The sequence below is a fragment of the Tachysurus vachellii genome, chromosome 7, assembly GCF_030014155.1.
Source record: "Tachysurus vachellii isolate PV-2020 chromosome 7, HZAU_Pvac_v1, whole genome shotgun sequence".
Taxonomy (NCBI): Eukaryota; Metazoa; Chordata; class Actinopteri; order Siluriformes; family Bagridae; genus Tachysurus; species Tachysurus vachellii.
The window spans coordinates 7,956,472-7,974,630 of record NC_083466.1 but is presented as its reverse complement, the minus strand read 5'-3'; the positions used below and the strand labels follow the sequence as shown (position 1 = coordinate 7,974,630).

The 18,159-nt window shown below is 42.2% G+C and overlaps 1 protein-coding gene and 1 long non-coding RNA gene across 5 annotated transcripts in view; both read right to left on the bottom strand.

Moving 5' to 3' along the window:
• LOC132848373 (uncharacterized) overlaps window positions 1-11,189 on the bottom strand; it is a 108,664-nt gene extending 97,475 nt beyond the window's left edge. For all 4 annotated transcript variants that reach the window (XR_009648727.1, XR_009648725.1, XR_009648724.1 and 1 more), the window contains exon 1: window positions 11,018-11,189. This is a non-coding gene — a long non-coding RNA (uncharacterized LOC132848373). The remainder of the gene's footprint in view (window positions 1-11,017) is intronic.
• A 3,973-nt stretch (window positions 11,190-15,162) lies between these two features.
• On the bottom strand, window positions 15,163-17,932 carry mycb (MYC proto-oncogene, bHLH transcription factor b). The gene is made up of 3 exons (XM_060873991.1): window positions 17,729-17,932; window positions 16,250-16,886; window positions 15,163-15,986 (listed from the first exon to the last, which is right to left on the bottom strand). The coding sequence occupies exons 2-3, from the start codon at window positions 16,875-16,877 to the stop codon at window positions 15,463-15,465; spliced, it is 1,152 nt and encodes a 383-aa protein (XP_060729974.1). The 5' UTR covers window positions 16,878-16,886; window positions 17,729-17,932; the 3' UTR covers window positions 15,163-15,462.
• Window positions 17,933-18,159: the final 227 nt, after the last annotated feature.

Below are 18,159 nucleotides of genomic sequence, written 5' to 3'. Positions count from 1 at the left end.
TTGCCTTTCCGTGGGCTAGAGAGCCATCACAGAGCGGAGTCTTACGTCACTGTATACAACGTTATACAGCAACGTTAGCGCAGCAGCGGCAAACACAAACACAACGTCAACAATGGCAGATGTTGCTTTACTGTTAATGTTCATGGCTTTACAAACCTACACTGGCATCCAGATTTAAAATGATTTAAAAATAGTGCTAACAACGTTCTCTTTTGTCTTGTTGGTCACAGTAACCCCGCCCCTGCCCCTGACGCAAGCGGTTCTTAAATCTGCCCCTTTTCCACCAGAAAGAACCGGGTGCTGGTTCAGAGCTAGTGCTGGTGCTGGTTCAAAGTTGGCTCCACTGGCGAACCTTCTAAGAACCGGTTTGCCTTTCCATCGGCTAGAGAGCCATCACAGTGCCGAGTCTGACGTCACCGTATACGTGTCACGTGTCCCAGCAACGTTAGCGCAGCAGCAGCAAACACAAACACATCAACAATGGCGGATGTTGCTTTACTGTTAATGCTCATGGCTTTGTGAACCTACTGGCACCCAAACGTGGCGAATCCAATGTGTACGTGCAGCTCTGTGTAATCTGTATAAACGGAGGTTGCAATCGAGAATAATGTAAAGTACATAACATTATTTTATCATTAACACAAAAAAAAGATAGCCTTAGCATGTAGCTACCTACTATCATGTGTGCTGATAATTGATCATATTGCGGTAAAGTAAAAGTGTATTAATATATAACGTTGTTATACGTAAGGTACATTACCAGGTGCTAACAGTAACCTGCCCCCAGTCCCGCCCCCAGTCCCGCCCCCAGTCCCGCCCCAGCCCCTGACGCAAGCGATTCTTAACTCTAAACTCTCTGGTTCAGAGCCGGTGCTTTGGGTGTCGAAAAAGAAATAACTGATTTTAAAATTAGGCTGTGGCTCTGAACCAGCACTCAAACTGCCTTGGTGGAAAAGGGGCACAAGAGAGCAAAACTGTCCCTGCTAAGTGGGTAGCTCCTCTGTCCTCTGTCCATCACAGACACACAGTGGACGACTGTGAGCTCAAGTGTGCAGAAGAGGCATATGTCCTGTTACGCAGCAAGAAAAGTAACTTATGTGCTTGGCTGAATTCATGTGTTTTGGAGGAAGCATGTGTTAATCCTGGTAGCTATTTTATGAACGAGAAAGCTGTCTGGTGTCTGGGAACTGGCCAAGAACAAATGAAGATACGAGAAATCCAAAATAGCTCAAATTTAAAGCAATTTTTTTTTTAAATTACACCAGAGAAATACATTTGACAGATTTCAGAGCCGTGATGCTAGAAATTGTTGACATACAAATTTTCCTCTGTTGGCTTCACACACCACTGTTTGTGATAAAGTGCCTGCAGAACTAACTGCCGAGTTAAAAGTCTTATCTTTATAAGGCCACAGAACGATTCCCTAAATTGGAGTGGTTTTGTCGGAGTATAAGGCTCTCTAGTGGATTGGGGGTAAGAAGTAATCATGAAAGAAAAGCAACCCTTCCAATAGTTTTTATTTTAGTCGTGGTCTGTTAACAAGTAATCACGCTTCCTGCTGCATAACACGGAAAGGTCATTGTCAGCTATTTCCAACTCGGCTCCTACTGTATAAATCACAAAACCGTTGTTGATTAAACACAAGCTCAAGCTCTGTATTCATCATGACACTTATTTATGTCCATATATAAGCACAAATCTCAGTCACTGCACAGTGTACAGTTCCCAAAAGAAAACGGATCAAAATCGTATAGGACTGTGATGCAAAGTATCACAGTATTAGGAAAGGGGCAGCCTTCTGTTCCACATCTGTCTGTCTGTCTGTCGCACTGACACACCGACAGACTCACACACATACACACAGGTGAAAGAATGCCCTGTTTTGGCGTATGACAAGCAGCACCACCATGCTATGCACATTAAAAGCAGTAATTTCATGACTGTCTTCACACATCACTTACTTCTATAGCGGTCATATTTGAGCAGCCAGCGTTAATACACGTTTAGCCTGCATGCTGCTCGGTGCCTGTGTCGATGTGCCTGACCACAGCAACTGGTTACACCGGTCCAAAAATCCTTTAACACTTGAGCATAGTGTAAGTGGTTCTGTTACAACTTCCACTGGTTATTAACTCTACTAATGTTTCCAGTAAAGTATGCAATCACCTCAACACAACGAGCCAGCTGACACTAAATGGTGCACATCATATGGGTCTTTGTTATGTTAATTAAGGGCTCCTGAAGCTGAAAAATCCGTCCATCTGACCGGCTACCAGCAGCCAAACCAAGCGCTGAGCTGCAAAAATTCTTTAATGAAGGTAGGTGGCGTTGGCAAAAAAAATAAATGTAGATTAACCAACATACAGACATTTTTGTTCTATGTGTCAACTATCTACATCTACTAGATAGTTGCTATCAAAATACGAGGTCGACGATGACAATTACGGTGAATATTTGCTTCCGTTTCTTTTTCATTTGACTTTTCAAACCTTTTTTTCCCCCTTTTTTTTAAATCTAAGCATGCGGTGTTTGGGAGTAAGGCAGACTGTAGCAGGCATTTAATTATTCATGAAAATTCTAAAGAAACTTCTTACAACTGTCGGTGTTTCCCCATAAAATTAAAGAGAAGATCTTAGTAAAGATAAAGGTTCTTCATAAAGCATCTTAACCTTTAAAAGAGCTCAAAAAGTCTTAGGAGTAGTGAGGAGGAAAAGGAAAAGATTTTCTTTAGCAGAGAGGAAAATGGCCGAAAGTTGAAGAGGGAGAAGAAACGTATTGTATACAATATTTAATAATGACAGTAAGATAATAATAATTATAGAATTTCTGTGTTGTGTCTGAGATGTTTACATTAACATTAGTTACATTTATAACATACAGATGTTAGATCATCTCTAATACGATCGGTCACGAACGTAATCCCTACACCATATAACCTCTAATGTCTTAACATAGAGACAAAGTGAAGGCTTATAATAGACCAGATTTAAAAGTGCTCCTATTTTTTTATTAAACAACCAATCACAGTCTTCAGAAGAATGTGTCATACCTAGCAACCCGCCTCCTCTCTAAGATAAAGATTGTTGTGTTTTCCTTGCTCAGTTTCTCCGAGGTCCTGAATTCCCTCTTAAGATAAGATTCCTATTTAGAATCTAAATTAGGAGCTCTCTCAGATCATTCATAGAATCTTTTTGAAAATGGGCCCAAGATGATACGGTCGTGTATTTCCTTTGTTTTGGCTTCGACTTATAAAACAGCGTTTATAAGTTGCTTTAATTAAGAGTTTAAAGATACATATTTAAAAACATGTACAAGGTCAATTAGAACATTTTGCAAACTCTGTCAGGTTCATTTGATTAAACCGGTTCAAAGTTTTTTTTAAAAAAAAAAAAAATCACCCTTCACCATTGATTTTTATTCAAATATTATTGTCTTAATAAGGTAATAAGGATGCTGGAAAATTACAACCTGGCCATGTCACCTGCCTGACCATCTCCTCCTGTGTTTTACTAGCTTTCGTTCATGGCCCTCACAAATAATTCCATAGAAACGATCAAATAAAGCATTAAAAAAAACCCTCAATTCTCAAGAAAAAACATTGCACTAATTGTAATATGCACTTATCAGAAGACTGACTTCTCAGAACCCGAGAAAAAAGTGTGTCGCCTCCCTCGACTTTTAAACACACATCAACTTCCATAAACATCTCTTTTGGCTCTCGTTCAGAGTTACAACACTTTGGGAATTCAGAAAGATTGCAGCTTTCATTGTAAGACCTTAAAGCTGGAACAAGACCTACTAAAAACCAAAAACAGCAGGCATCAATTCCAGGCAGAGAATTACAGTAGTTAATCCCAAGAGTTTGGGTATAAGTGACTATGAATGCGCCACCCCTGTGCAGGATAAAGGCAGCGTATGCCTCAGCAAGCCAAAGTCATGTGCCATCTGGCACTGAGAATCCTGTACAACACCAGGCTCCAGGAAAAGTCCAAGTACTCTGGCAGGAGCTACTAGAGCCTCTCTATCCCTAGAGGTAAATCAGCTGTTACAAAAACACTCAGCTCTCTGGGTATAACACAATGGCCATCTGCTAGCTCTGTAACAGAAATAGAAGGCCGCTCCACCCAAGGGCAAATTTGATGGAACTTTGGCACATAAGGAGGGTAAATGCAAGGGGTTTTACTGTTCTGTGCGGAAGGAAAATGCACGAAAGAGAGGAAATAAAAAAGAATGAAACTGGTGTGTGTGTGTGTGTGTGTGTGTGCCCTTATCTACAGTAACTGGGTCAGAATAGATTGTCGTCACATCCTATCCTGAAATACATTGGTAATTTGACACTGGTCTCTTAAAAGGAAGTTTCACACTTTTAAAATAAATTCAGTTAAGAGAAATTAAGGCATAGTGTCATCTCTTTCTCCGTACGCATTCGTTCTCTCTCTGTCCAGGCTGCAGAGGGGCAGACAAAACGGCTCCCAACACAGGATGTCCTCACTTTATCAGTTTAGATCCATTAGTGACGTAATCGGTCATAATTGATCTGGCCCACTCCGTCTCTTTTGAAGCATCCGGCCTCCAGAGTGCCTAATTGAGAGAGGAGCTGTGTGTTTAGGAGGCTGTTTCAAGCTCAAGCCCAGTTCAAGTTCCTCTGGGCACTAATAAAGAGTGTAGTCTCCTGGTTCCTCCTGCTACGCATGAAATGGAATAATGGCATTATATGAGGACAACTCTCACCTAAAGCACAATTTAGTTGAAAACATATCCGGGGTTCACGCAGGACACGTTCGGTTCTTCAGAGGTCTAGATGACGTCACAAATAATACGGAGTATGAAGGGTAAATGTTTTAGGAGGTGGTGAGGAAGGAGAAGTTTATTTGAATGTCCCATCAACCATTCTTACCTGTTACATCTGTTAAAAAATAAATAAATAAATCACTTTTATATCATTTTGACATATTGATAGACTGTAACTGATCAAACACCTCACATAATAGACAACATTACGCAGGCCAAGGGCACTTAGTCTTGCTCAAGGGCACCTCAGTCGTGGTATTGCCGGCCCGAGACTCGAACCCACAACCTTAGGGTTAGGAGTCAAACTCTCTAACCATTAGGCCACGAACCTCATAAATCTCAAGCTGATGTATTGCTTGGCCTTGGATACATTTTTGTCGATTCTACAACTCTGGCCCTTTCCTTGGTTCACTGCTCTACCTTGGTATGAGGATCTGCCCTGGCATCTGTTCTGTAACAATGATGCCATAGCAAAAGGGAAATTAAACCCAGGGGGACCAGTGCAGCTCGCCCTTTATAGCCCCATCTGTTCCAAGAATGTTTGTATCATTCAGCTGAACAGACCTCTCACCTATCTGGATCACACCCCCACCTCCAGTGAGGCTAAAAACCAGCAGGAGGCCATTTGGTACGCTTTACCAGAACTCTAGTGCCCAAAGTGTGTGAACTTTCATTTCCTTAACGGTTTGTTTGCTGGACAACTAAATCATTGCTTAAGGTATCAACAACAGGCCTTAGAGTAATTGCTGAGGTATTTATGTTACCACAAATGAGTTCCATCTCATGGAACATGGAGTTATCTTTAGCATAGTTACTGACGTTCGAAGGTCCGACGGTAAATATACGCAAGGATCAGGAAATGTAATTAACAAAAGAACTTCCATACTGAGTTCAGGTGAACTTTAAGACTTGCTGCAGGATTAAATTTCACATTTGCGACATGACCGACATGTTAAATAATTCAGGCATGGCTGTGTTGTGTCTATACGGGTATGTGAGTCTTAAAGAACATGAAGCTCCGTTGGCCAGCTCCCTCTCGCTCACACACACAACCACACACACACACAGGTAAAAAGAGGACATCATACAGATCCCAGGTCTAAGGAATAGCAGCATATAAAATTACAGCTGATGAAAAGCACAACCTCCTGGCTCGTTCGTTCAAAAGACAGACGAGCAGAAGAGACAGGGCACTTTAAATGACAGAAACCTGTAGCGATGGTATCACTTTCTCCAGATGGTGACCCATCTCCTCTCTCTTACGTGCAAAGATGGCTGGAGCGATTCAGCCATCTCTGGGGAGCTGCGTGCTTTCTACAAAGACGGCCGCCATCAGCGAAGACTCGGTTACTCGTTGAGAGCACGTGAAAAGAAACAGCGATGTATTTCTCCTCAGCTCAAAGCTGTTAGTGTTCAGCGTGATGAGCAGCGACTGTGTCATAACCAGACCGACGATACGATCCGAGTGATTCATAAGACATAATGGAGCGTTTCCTTTCTTCGGTGATTAAAACTGAAGCATTCGCTTTGAAACAAAATTCCTTTTTCTGGCTACAGCAGATGTTGGTAAACAGTGCTGTGTACTTGAATGAATGACTTCATAAGCGCGTGACTCAGATGTTTGCCCACAAGTGAAGCGGATATTGAGATTGCTCTGGATTAAATAACATTGATACATGCTGTTACACTGCACTGTTGTATCACAAAGATGATGATAATAGGTGAAGTTCATGGCTTACCCTATGGTTTATTAACGCTTTCTTTTCTTGCTTTACTGAATCAGCTTACAAGCGCATAAAGGAAAAGTGACTCACACTTACTGGTTGTCAGGTGTTTAACGCTCCTGGCAAGGACTCTGTCGCTGTCACGGGTTTATATTAAATGAGGTCATTCTAATACGATACGGTTTCTATAGTAACGCTCCATGTAATCAAAGAGCTAGTTTTAAACCTGGCATTATGAAAGCATCTTCACAGACCACTTATCAGACATCATAATTTTATCACTTCTGCAATTATTTTCTAAATAGAGATGTGAGGCAAATCCTCTCATCTGACTGTACGCACAGTTTCGAGGTGAATCGTGTGGTCTGCTAAAGAACTGGATGAACGAATAAGAGACGAGAGGACGATTGACGCTGTGAAAAGCAGCTGCTTTCGATACTGCTGTTATACAGCATGGTCTTTATTTATTACTCTCCTGGTCTTGCAATGATTTGATATATTCCAGCTAGGGAAATGATGCAGTCGAATTGGTCTGTCGTTGCTCTCTGGGACACATCGAGACACGTTCGCTTTCGCACTAATAATGTGATGTGACCATATGCATGCCAGACCACCTCCTAATGTGGTTTGAGTGACGGTCTCACAGTACATCCTTGAGACAAGCTGTGTTTTTGTCTTATTCAAGAAGGAAAGCAAAAAAAAAAAAGACAAAAAAAACAAGAAATGTTTATTTTCCTATAATAGCAAACCTTGTTGTGTTTTAGTCCTTGTGTTAAGTGTGTGTTAAGCTGATCATAAAAAGGTGATGGAACATATTGTCAATATATTGAGTCTCCTGTAAAGACAGGAGGCTGTGGTGGAAGTTAAAGGCACATTAAAGAACTTTAAGCTTACACTTGGGCTTCAACTCCAAAGTCCCTGAGAGCGGGTGGGTCAAGCTTTACATGTGTTAAGGGCAAGCAAACACGCCTGTTTACACAGCATGTGCTCACTACAGTACCCATTAACAGGGGAGGGAGGGAGAGAGAGAGAGAGAGAGAGAGAGAGAGAGAGAGAGATTGACAAGTTTGAGTATGATATCAGACCCACAGAGCAAGCACTGGGTTGTTGATGGCTGTTGCATCATTAAGATTTGACTTGCCTTTTTATTTTTTTAGACATTAATTTAATTACTGACTGAAAGCAGCCATTTATTTTAGTTTAAGGTCTTCACTGAGACTGATATTTTGAGATCAGACTTAATTTTTACAATGTTTAATATCCCTTTATATAACTTTGAGTAGGCATGTATCATGTGTTACATTCTATTAATGACATGAACAGGGATGAACTGAAGTAAGCGCGCGGGGGGGGGGGGGGGGGGAGAGAGAGAGAGAGAGAGAGAGGGAGGGAGAGAGAGGGAGAGACAGACAGAAAGAAAGAGACAGAGAAAAAAAGAAAGAAAGAAAGACAGACGGACAGAGAGAGGGAGGGAGAGAGGGAGCGGGTTACACCAGGTCATTCACACTGCAGGAACAGAGGTTCATATATCTCCAGGCCTCGTTTCTGTGAACGATCCACGGTTTTCTGAAGTCTGAAGTTTGCTGATTCAGTTTCAGGTGTTGTTGTTTTTTTAAGTTACTACAAGAGAATGTTAAATAAACACTTATGGAAAGAGACTCCAGTGTCAGTGCTTCCTAAGGGGTCAGATGTACAGCTGTTCCTTTAAGTATTCAGGAGAAGATCAAGCGAGAGCTGAATGTTGACGAGCGATCGACCGCAGCTGCTATAACGTAAGCGGTGTCCAGGACTAAATATTTAGGCGGTTGTTTTTGTCCACACGCCGTAACGATGCACGCTATAAAAAAGCTGTAGTAAGATGATAAAGTGTAGGAAAATAATCCTATAACTACACGTCAAAGCTAAACCCCACCATCCATTTGTTTATTATTTTTCTACTAGTTATTGCATAATAATAAGTTTATCACACAAAATATAATGCTGTATTCAAGACAGCAATGAACTTTTTTTTATATTTTAAAAACACTATACAGCTTGTGTGAGCGAGGAAATGTGTGCAGGGAAGATTGTACAGGCTGCAGAGCGCAAAAGACTTTCTTGCTTAACGACCACTGTTTTCATCTTTAGCACAGATCACTTGATATAAACACGCCACATCCTACTGAGAACATGAAACAAAACCAAAACAGGCAGCAGGTCTTAGATGTTGACAACATTTTAAGAAAACAGATCGTCACACAGAAGCTTTACAGAAGCTTGCATGCTGGAGCGATAGAATGTTATAAAGATGGCTCTCAGTATGAAGACTAGTGTAGCAGAGTTTAGGGAAATCTCTGACAGAAAGCATATATAAGAATCTCAATCGTCAACATATTATGAGTTTAAATCGTGATGATCCCGTGGCAAAAACTGTCAAGCAGCAACACTAATCAATCATGGCCATCTGTATGCTCAGATATCAAACCAGGGACTCTCAGGCTGCTAGTCAGTGAAAATCACAGACATTTATGAGAATGATTTACATTAGACTTTCATTCATTTTAATTTTAGTACGTCTCTATGGTCTGATTAGAAACAACATGACTTGCAATAAGGACATAATGTTTAATATTGAATAGCATGCGTTTATTCAACCTCGTCACACTTAATTCAGATGTCTCCTCTGTTCTCAGTTTTGGAGTTTAGGCATTAACGAATCACTGACGGTTAAGCATTAAAATTGGATTGTTGTCCTAGTCAATCAATGTAGCTGACATGAACACAGCTACAGCTAATATTGAAATGAATGACAGAAAAGAAAAATTACATAATTGAAACCCGATCGTGAAAAGCCAAAGCACACAGAAAGAGACAGGTATAACACCCCCAACTCCAATCTCCATAAACACTGTCACGATCATTAAGCTTGACACAAACATCATCCTGTACGCTCAATTCAACACCCGCGCTTTTCTAATCAAAGCTACAGCAGTCGTGCCGCCATCCCAATCACCTCCCTCCCCAATCACCGCCGGCTGCCAAAGACGTCCCTCAGCCAATGAATGATGGTGTCTATACTCGCTACACACAGCATCCTAACAGCACTAACCAGACTCGACACATTCAGACGCTCCATCCTCCCCGTTGACCCTAGGTCACCCCGGGTGACCTTTTCTTCCGCATGACTCGCTGAAGACCTTGACCTCGGTTGGAGATCCTAATCAAAAAAAGCAAGCCTTGACTCCACACGAGCCACAATGGATTTTAAACACAACCAACGTTAGTGTACATGACACAGTGGAAAACTGAAAAATTTGTTTTTCTCCATTCTACATAAATTAAGTATGAGGCAGAGAGATTATGTGGTCCAATGGTTCTTCAGTTCCCCACTCTAACCTGCAATTAGTTCTCATTCCTGCTTGATGTGTAAAAGTGGAAGCGCATATATATCTATATATCTCCTATATACTGTGTATTAAATGTGCAAATAGATATTCGTAACTCTCGGAACGCGCTAAATCGCTTTGCTAGTTAAGCGAGTCCGCATAGCCTAGCACATAATATATTAAGCAACCAATCCACATCTTTAGTGCTTTGTGTAATTGTTTAATTCCTGAGCTGCTTAGACGCTGTACATAGCTACCACCATGTCTCACTGGAACTTGACCCACAAGAGACACAAGTGATTAGTAGCCTGCTTGTGTGGACATATGTTTAAGTAAGAGATGTATGGCATCAAGCGACAAAGCGTGATGAGTCTTTAGTTATTAGGGGCCCAGATTTGTCAAGGTTCATCAATAGGATTTCACAGTGGAGGGGACATCACGCGTCGCATCATGAGAAGGAAGCAGGCTGCAGGTCATGACCTGTGCAGAAGGACTGGGCTTTGTAAAGCATGCTTAAATCTCTCAGCAGTGGTGTGGTTAATTATAGCCTAACTTCTAGGGAATATTTTTTAAGGTTAATACTCACACAGACACATGTCATAAAGGGCTGCTGTGACAGCCATAACTGAAGCATTATCATCACACATGCGTGATTATAACACAGTTTATGACCTGTGTGTCCTATTTATGGTTTTGTGAATGTTGCTCTGGGGTTTGTAACAAAATGGCTGGAAGAAAAAAATAAAATCACACACTTTGGTCAGTGCATTTTTCCACAGGCAAACATTTGAACATGTGTCTTTTATTTAACTCGTGTGCCATAAAATAAACAATGCAGCACAATAATATATGACACTTGCAACAAGATGCAATGAGATGAGAACAAAAAAATAAGCATTTTATATGGAGGCTACATGCTAACTGTGCAAAACAACCTGAACTCCGTTTAAAAAGACTTTTTACTCATTGCACTGTGTTTGATGACTATTTAAAACAAGTCTCCCCCCCACCCACACACACACCAAGCACGAGCAAACAGGCCCTTTGTTTATATTTAGGTTGTTTATGTTTAGCTAAAAAGCAACAACAAAAGCCAAAGCTGTCGATTTACAAAAACAAACTACAGTTTAAACTCACCGTTTTTACTCTCACAAGAGTAACACAACACTGTGTCCGCATTTCTGGTGTCCTGTGCTGCCTATTTTCCCCAGGCGATGGGCTGCGTTAATTAGCAGCGCTGCTAAATCTCGTCTTCTTTCGTCCATGTGCTCTTCAACGCACGGACGCGAGCGCGCGCGCACGCACGCACTCGCACGCACGCACAAACACACACACACACGCGCAGACGCACCCAGTACGCGCACACTCGAGCGCGCATACAGTACGCGCTCAGTCGCAGAGACCTGGTGTCGATTTGAGTGATGATTTAAGGGTGTAACTTTTGTGTATGCAGTGGGCAGAGGGTCAGTATGAAGCAATATGAAGCACTCTTTATTATTATTATTATTATTATTATTATTATTATTATTACTACTACTACAACTATCATTATTATTATTATTCATTCATTCATCTTCTACCGCTTATCCGAACTACCTCGGGTCACGGGGAGTCTGTGCCTATCTCAGGCGTCATCGGGCATCAAGGCAGGATACACCCTGGACGGAGTGCCAACCCATCGCAGGGCACACACACACTCTCATTCACTCATGCACTCACACACTACGGACAATTTTGCAGAGATGCCAATCAACCTAGCATGCATGTCTTTGGACCGGGGGGAGGAAACCGGAGTACCCGGAGGAAACCCCCGAGGCACGGGGAGAACATGCAAACTCCACACACACAAGGTGGAGGCGGGAATTGAACCCCGACCCTGGAGGTGTGAGGCGAACGTGCTAACCACTAAGCCACCGTGCCCCTATTATTATTATTATTATTATTATTATTATTATTATTATTATTATTAGTAGTAGTAGTAGTAGTAGTAGTAGTAGTAGTAGTAGTAGTAGTAGTAGTAGTAGTAGTTGTATTTCCTCAGGTTCCAGCCTGGTTACTGTTTGTTACCAGTTTTATAACTTCTCCCCATGTTCCACTTTCCTGCCCCGCGTAAAGCATGCAACTGAGTGATTGGTTACTGTAAATTGCCCTAAAGTGTGTGTACTGTATGTGTGCGTGTGAGTGATGCATCCAGACCAGGATAGAAAAATCTACCCTAGACGAAGATGAAGATTTCTTTATTGTCCACTGCCAAGGATTGTCAACGTGTATAATAACAAAAACAAATAAGTTTAGCTAGCTAACATTTACATTAGCAAACAATTTCTTCCCCACTTCCACCAGAACAATTCAATTCGATTCGATTTAGTTTTATTTGTTTAGCGCTTTTAACAATCTACAAAACTTGAGATTTAATGAGGAAGAATGCTCGACAGGAACCAGACTCAAAAGGGAACCATCCTCCTCTGGGTGACAACAGAGAGTGTGATTATAAATCATTAGAAACTCCAGAGAGTGTGAATTAGCATAAAAGTCCTTGATTAGAAACAATGCCCTTTTCTACAGTTGTATACAGTTGTATACAGTCATAAGGAGTTTTGTAACCAGGAGCTTCTGAAAAACTCATAAATCACAAACCAACAACTTATAAACCGACTCTGGTGACTGTTTTATACTTAAACAGTATTCATTATTTGGAGGCATAAAGCGGGATCTAGGCAATTTTTTTGTTATCTATGTTTTTGTAGCTTGTTATTTGACTAACATAATGTTGATTAGGTGCGTGCCTTTTATCTCCCAATGGGAATCCTACTCTGATACGGTTAGAAACATCATCTTAGAGAAACCATTTAAGATGGCTGCAGATTATTGTTTTGCCCCAACTGAGACTGGGAACTGGTTAAACTTACCAGCACTTACCCCATTAATAACTGTATGATTTGTGTTGTTGTTTTGCTTTACAGACAAAAAACCATTACAATTCATTCTTTTAGTTATATTCAATATTCTATGAGACTACCGCTCTAATACACTATAGGTTTCCTGGACATCTGACCATCACACTCATACATCCCTGTTAAACATTACATTCCAGATTTAGCCCCGCTTTCTGGCATAATATCCTCCACTCTTTTGGGAAGGCTTTCCACAAGATGTTAGATAGAGTGGGTTGTGGGGATTTGTGTTCATTGATGTTTGGTGACAAGGCCTGAGGTTCAGCTGGTGTTCCACCTCATCCAAAAGGTGTTCATTGGGGTTGAGGTTAAAGATCTGTGCAGGGCCTTCGATTTCTTCCACTCATACTTTGACAAACAATGTTTTCCTGGAGTTTTGTGCACAGAGGCATCGTCATGCTGGAACATGTTTGAGCCTCTTATTTTCAATTCTGCACTTCCAACTTTCTGGACACAAGAACCAGGTATCTTCTCTCTGGGAAGAATTCATATGGATGTGATTGTCATGTGTCCACAAACCTTGGGCCTTATAGTACACAAGGTTTGCTAAATTAAGGTTAACTCTGACCTCAAATGACATCCTGCAGAATTCTGGAAGTTTCTAGAAGTACCTACTTCCTCATGAAATTGCACGTGAGAGAAACACTTATACACCAGAGTCATTTGATAGTGATTTGAGGGGGATTTTCAATGAGTAAAAGACAAGTGGAGAATAAAATCGTATAAGACTTCTCACAAGTCAAATCATACGAGAAGGCAAATGGATTGGTGGTGGTTAGAGAAGTCTTTACTCTTATGTATAATGAAATTCAACAAAATCCATCTAACTTCTAAGTCACACAACATTTATAAAGGATTGGAGTTAATCTTATGTTGCAGTTTAAAAGTAAACGTAAATAAATGGTCTGTGTGAATTTCAGTTCCTTGGCTGAGTGCTTTTGGCACCTTAATGCTCTTTGGATATACAGTTAGACAAATGACCAGTAAAGTGTTCTTTACTCTGGTGATAAACAGTTCAGAGCCTTTAAAAAGGTTCACCACTTAATGACAACCTAATACTAATGTGTGTATAGATTTTTTTTTAAGCAAAACCCTCCACCTAAATGGACCCACTTTGATTTTATAGCGAGAAACCTGACAAGTCCACATTCAGTACATGCAGACAGGGTAAAGTCTCTTGAACTGAAAGAGGAATCATTAGATGTTTATTTATTGCATGATATCAATGGCTATCAATGGCCTACTTTATCATTTCTTTTAACCTCCACAACCTAAACCTGGTCTGTGCTGTTAATGCAAATTTACCCTTAAACAGCACTGCAGGGTATTTAAAATTACACAAAGTACTTGTGAAATGGCTTTTTTTGCTGACTAGGTGTGCTCACTGCTAAAGTAAATCTTCGTTAATCCTTCCACACACACACACACACCTCTCTTAAAATGCACTATAGGCTCATGGGAACTAATTTAAAATTTAATTTCACAACTAAAGTTGCAAAGTAGAGCGTTGCAGTATTTAGAACTGTTTCATACAGATAGCAGTAGGAGGACAAACGTGTTTAGTCATACAGCGGATTGCAGCTCACGTGTCTGTAGGCATTAACGCTTTTCTTGCTCATCAAACTATTTAAAAGAGTGTATTAGAAGTGTGATTCGAAGCAAGAACATTTGGCACAAATAATTTATGGAATACACCCATGCGAAGGTTGAACAAAACGCAAATCTGATTTAAGCAACTAGAAATTGTTTAAGTCAGAGCAAAGCTCACTGTAGCACTGACACTGCTAGGAGCTAATCAGAGTGACTTACTGTATAAACGTATTCTCACTGCTAGGATGCGCCATAAACGTAACGCAAGTGTTCTTGGTCTTAAAATGGTCAGATGCTGCAGAAAAGCACTTGGTGGTGTAGTGGGGCTTTCAGAGGACTCTCACACGGCTTAGCTTTAAGGCTCGTCATGTAAACCATTCTGACGCAATCAAATTATGGCTCAAAAATGGTACTTTGACTGTTAAAGCTAAACTAAATAGTTTTGTGGCTGAGTAATGGAGGCATTACATGACCAGCTCAAGTCATTGGTCTTAATTGGTTTCACTCCCCAACCCAGTGCAAAGCTTCTGTAACTCCAGCTGTTATTTGATATTTCAAATCAAACTTCGCCATCATGATCGACAGCCTGGAATCAGGTGACACAAGCAACTCATTTTGTTTAACAATTTAAAAAAAAAAAAAAGGTGGCTGTCGGCACAATAATAACCTACAGAGCACAATTACAGCTGAGATGCTTTATGCAGCACCAAGAATCGACCGTAGAAAGAAAGATGTACGAATCAAATGCAATTTATAAAGAAACATTTATGATTGACAAATTAACAGTATCTTAATAAGGACATATGTACAAAAATTTACAAAAAAACCCAACGCATTAAGTTAAGACCAACAGCGAGTGGTGCGGCTGTCCGTCGCTAAATATAAAATTAAATACAAATCTGAGACCCCAAGTCAAAGTGAGGTGGTGTAAATGTATTAAGGTCAGAAGTCTGCAACGTGATGGTGTGCAGCGGAGTCCAGAGTCAGAGCAGCACCATCACAAGGGCTTTAGGAGGTAAAGTCCCAGTCCAGAGCGGCTCAGGAGCTGCTCAGAGCTTCTAGTCTCCTTTTTAAGTGCTCACATTTTTTCCTGAGCTGCTCTTTAGAGTGCAGGAGCTTTCTCTCTTCAGTCTGCAGCCCCACAATGAACTCCGTGGCCTTTTTTAAGATGACCACTTTGGCCGCCTTCTCGTTGTTGGCGACAGCCGGGACCTCGTCACGCAGGGCGAAGAAGCTGAGCTTGAGCTCGTTGCGCCGCTGCCGCTCCAGCACGTTGTGAGTCCGCCGTTTGTCGTTGTCCTCAGAGTCCGACGCTTTGGGGCTCGCGCATTTGCGGGTTTGTCGGTGCGTCCGCGCGCCGCCGCCGTGATCAAAGCGGAGCCTCTTGACGGCGGGCTGCTCGGTCCGCGTGCACGGCTGCGCCGCGTAGTTGTGCTGCTGGCTGGTCACGTGACACCGCTTCAGCACCACGGGGCTGGATTCGCACTTCTTGGCCGACTTTCTTTTCTCTACCGTCACGACATCGATCTCCTCCTCATCCTCGTCATCCTCCTCGTCGTCATCTATAGCGGAAAGAAAAAAAAAAGCTTCGTCAAACACCGAGACATGCACAAATCACCTTTAAAGCCACACCCACTCCGGTAAACGCCTCAATTCCGCTTCTTTTACCGGCCACGCGCGCAAAAGCGCCTTAGAGCAGAAAGCCACGCCCCCTGCACGAGCTCTAGCGCTTTAACGGTCACAAACGGCAACTAACGGACTTTAACATTTCAAACATGAAGAAAAAACAAAGCGAAAGTAAAATAATGTTAATCAGGACTCTTACCGGATTCACTGTCGCTGCTGCTACTGCTGCTGTTGGGCGGAGTGTCCATCAGAGAGCTCTCACACTCCTTACTCAACTTCACACACTCCGTTAGTGGATACGGAAACACCACGGACGGGTCTATACAGTCTGATACGGAGTTCACATTAACGTCCTGTAGGTAGCCGGCATTCGAGTCCGAGTCCTCAGAGGACTCGCTTTTGGGAGTCGATTCTTTCCGGGCTGCCCTGAGGGACGCGAGCCGCTCAGACACCGCTCTCTCCAGCTTCGCCGCCGCGGAGAAGCCGCTCCACATGCAGTCCTGAATAATGATGGACTTCAGTAAAGACTGAGACGAATCCGAATCGCAAATGAAGCTCTGATTTACCGCGTCGTCCCCGAGGAACTCTGTCACCATCTCCAGCTGATCGGCGGTGGAGGGGAAGGAGCTGGAGAAGGACGAGCGCCGGCTCGGGGACAGCGGAGGTGTTGGAAGGAGCTCGAACTTCTTCCAGATGTCCTCACTGGGAGCCGGAGGCTGGCCATGCTGATGGCTGTAGAAGTCCTCCTCCTCCGTGTCGAAGTAGAAGTAGGGCTGGTACGAGTCGTAGTCGTAGTCGTAGTTCTTACTGGCCACGTTCAGCGGCATGATGACTGCCTTTAGGGGGAAAGGAGGGAAAGTGTCAGTTAAAATCATACACAATTACTACAGGGTCATGTTCACCTCAGAGCGAGAGAGAGAGAGAGAGAGAGAGAGAGACACAAAACCCCATCATGTTCCATCAATCTAATCTACATACAGAGATTCACCAATAAAACTGACAGCACAGTAACGTAACATGCTGCCTGAACACACACACATACAGCAACGTAACATGCTGCCTGAACACACACACACCTTCAACATGATGCTGCCTGGACAGACACCACTGTAACATGCTGCCTGGACACACACACACCTTCAACATGATGCTGCCTGGACAGACACCACTGTAACATGCTGCCTGAACACACACACGCCCCTGTAACATGCTGAATGAACACACACGCCTTCAGCATGATGCTGCCTAGACACACACACACACACACACACACACACACACACACACACACACAACTGTAACATGCTGTCTGAACACACTGCCTGGAGACACACACACACACACCACTGTAACACGCTGCCTGAACACACACACACACACAACTGTAACATGCTGTCTGAACACACTGCCTGGAGACACACACACACACAGTCAACTCACAAAACTGTTTAAAAGACATTTCGTCACGGCTAATTTAATGTTCTACAAACAAACCTAGTTAAACATCAACTACAAACATAATGACAATTAAAACGTTAAACAGCCAAACTTGTCTTAAGCAGTTTAAAAAAAAAAAAAAAAAAAAAAAAACAAAAAAAAAAAAAAAAAAAAAAAACCCACACCCACACACACACACACACACACACACACACACAGGACCGGGGTGTGATGTACTCACCGGAGCAGAGAGACAGTGTGTGTGCGTGTCAGAAAAAAACAATAAAAATCGGATCTTCACACAGGTCCCGGTTTAGTGAAATAATCCCAAGTTCCCGGTTAGTGTCGAGCTCCTGTTTTAAACCGTACAGCGTGTCTGTGTTACAGCAGAGCGCCGTGATTTCCTCTTGCCGGTCAACATTCACTGCAAAAACTCCAGCAGCTCAACGGCGCCTTTTAATCCTACGGAGGGTTTTTTTACCTCCTGTATCAATGCGCCACTGCACCGTCGTTTCCCGCCAAATACTCAATGCGTAGTAAAGCAAATTAAGAAACAAACCGTGCTTTCTGTCATCCGTATTGCTGAATATAAATCACAAAACCGTATTAGACAAACGCTTTCGGTTTGTGTAATCGTGTAGGTTCAATATAATGTGTTATAGATGTTACTCG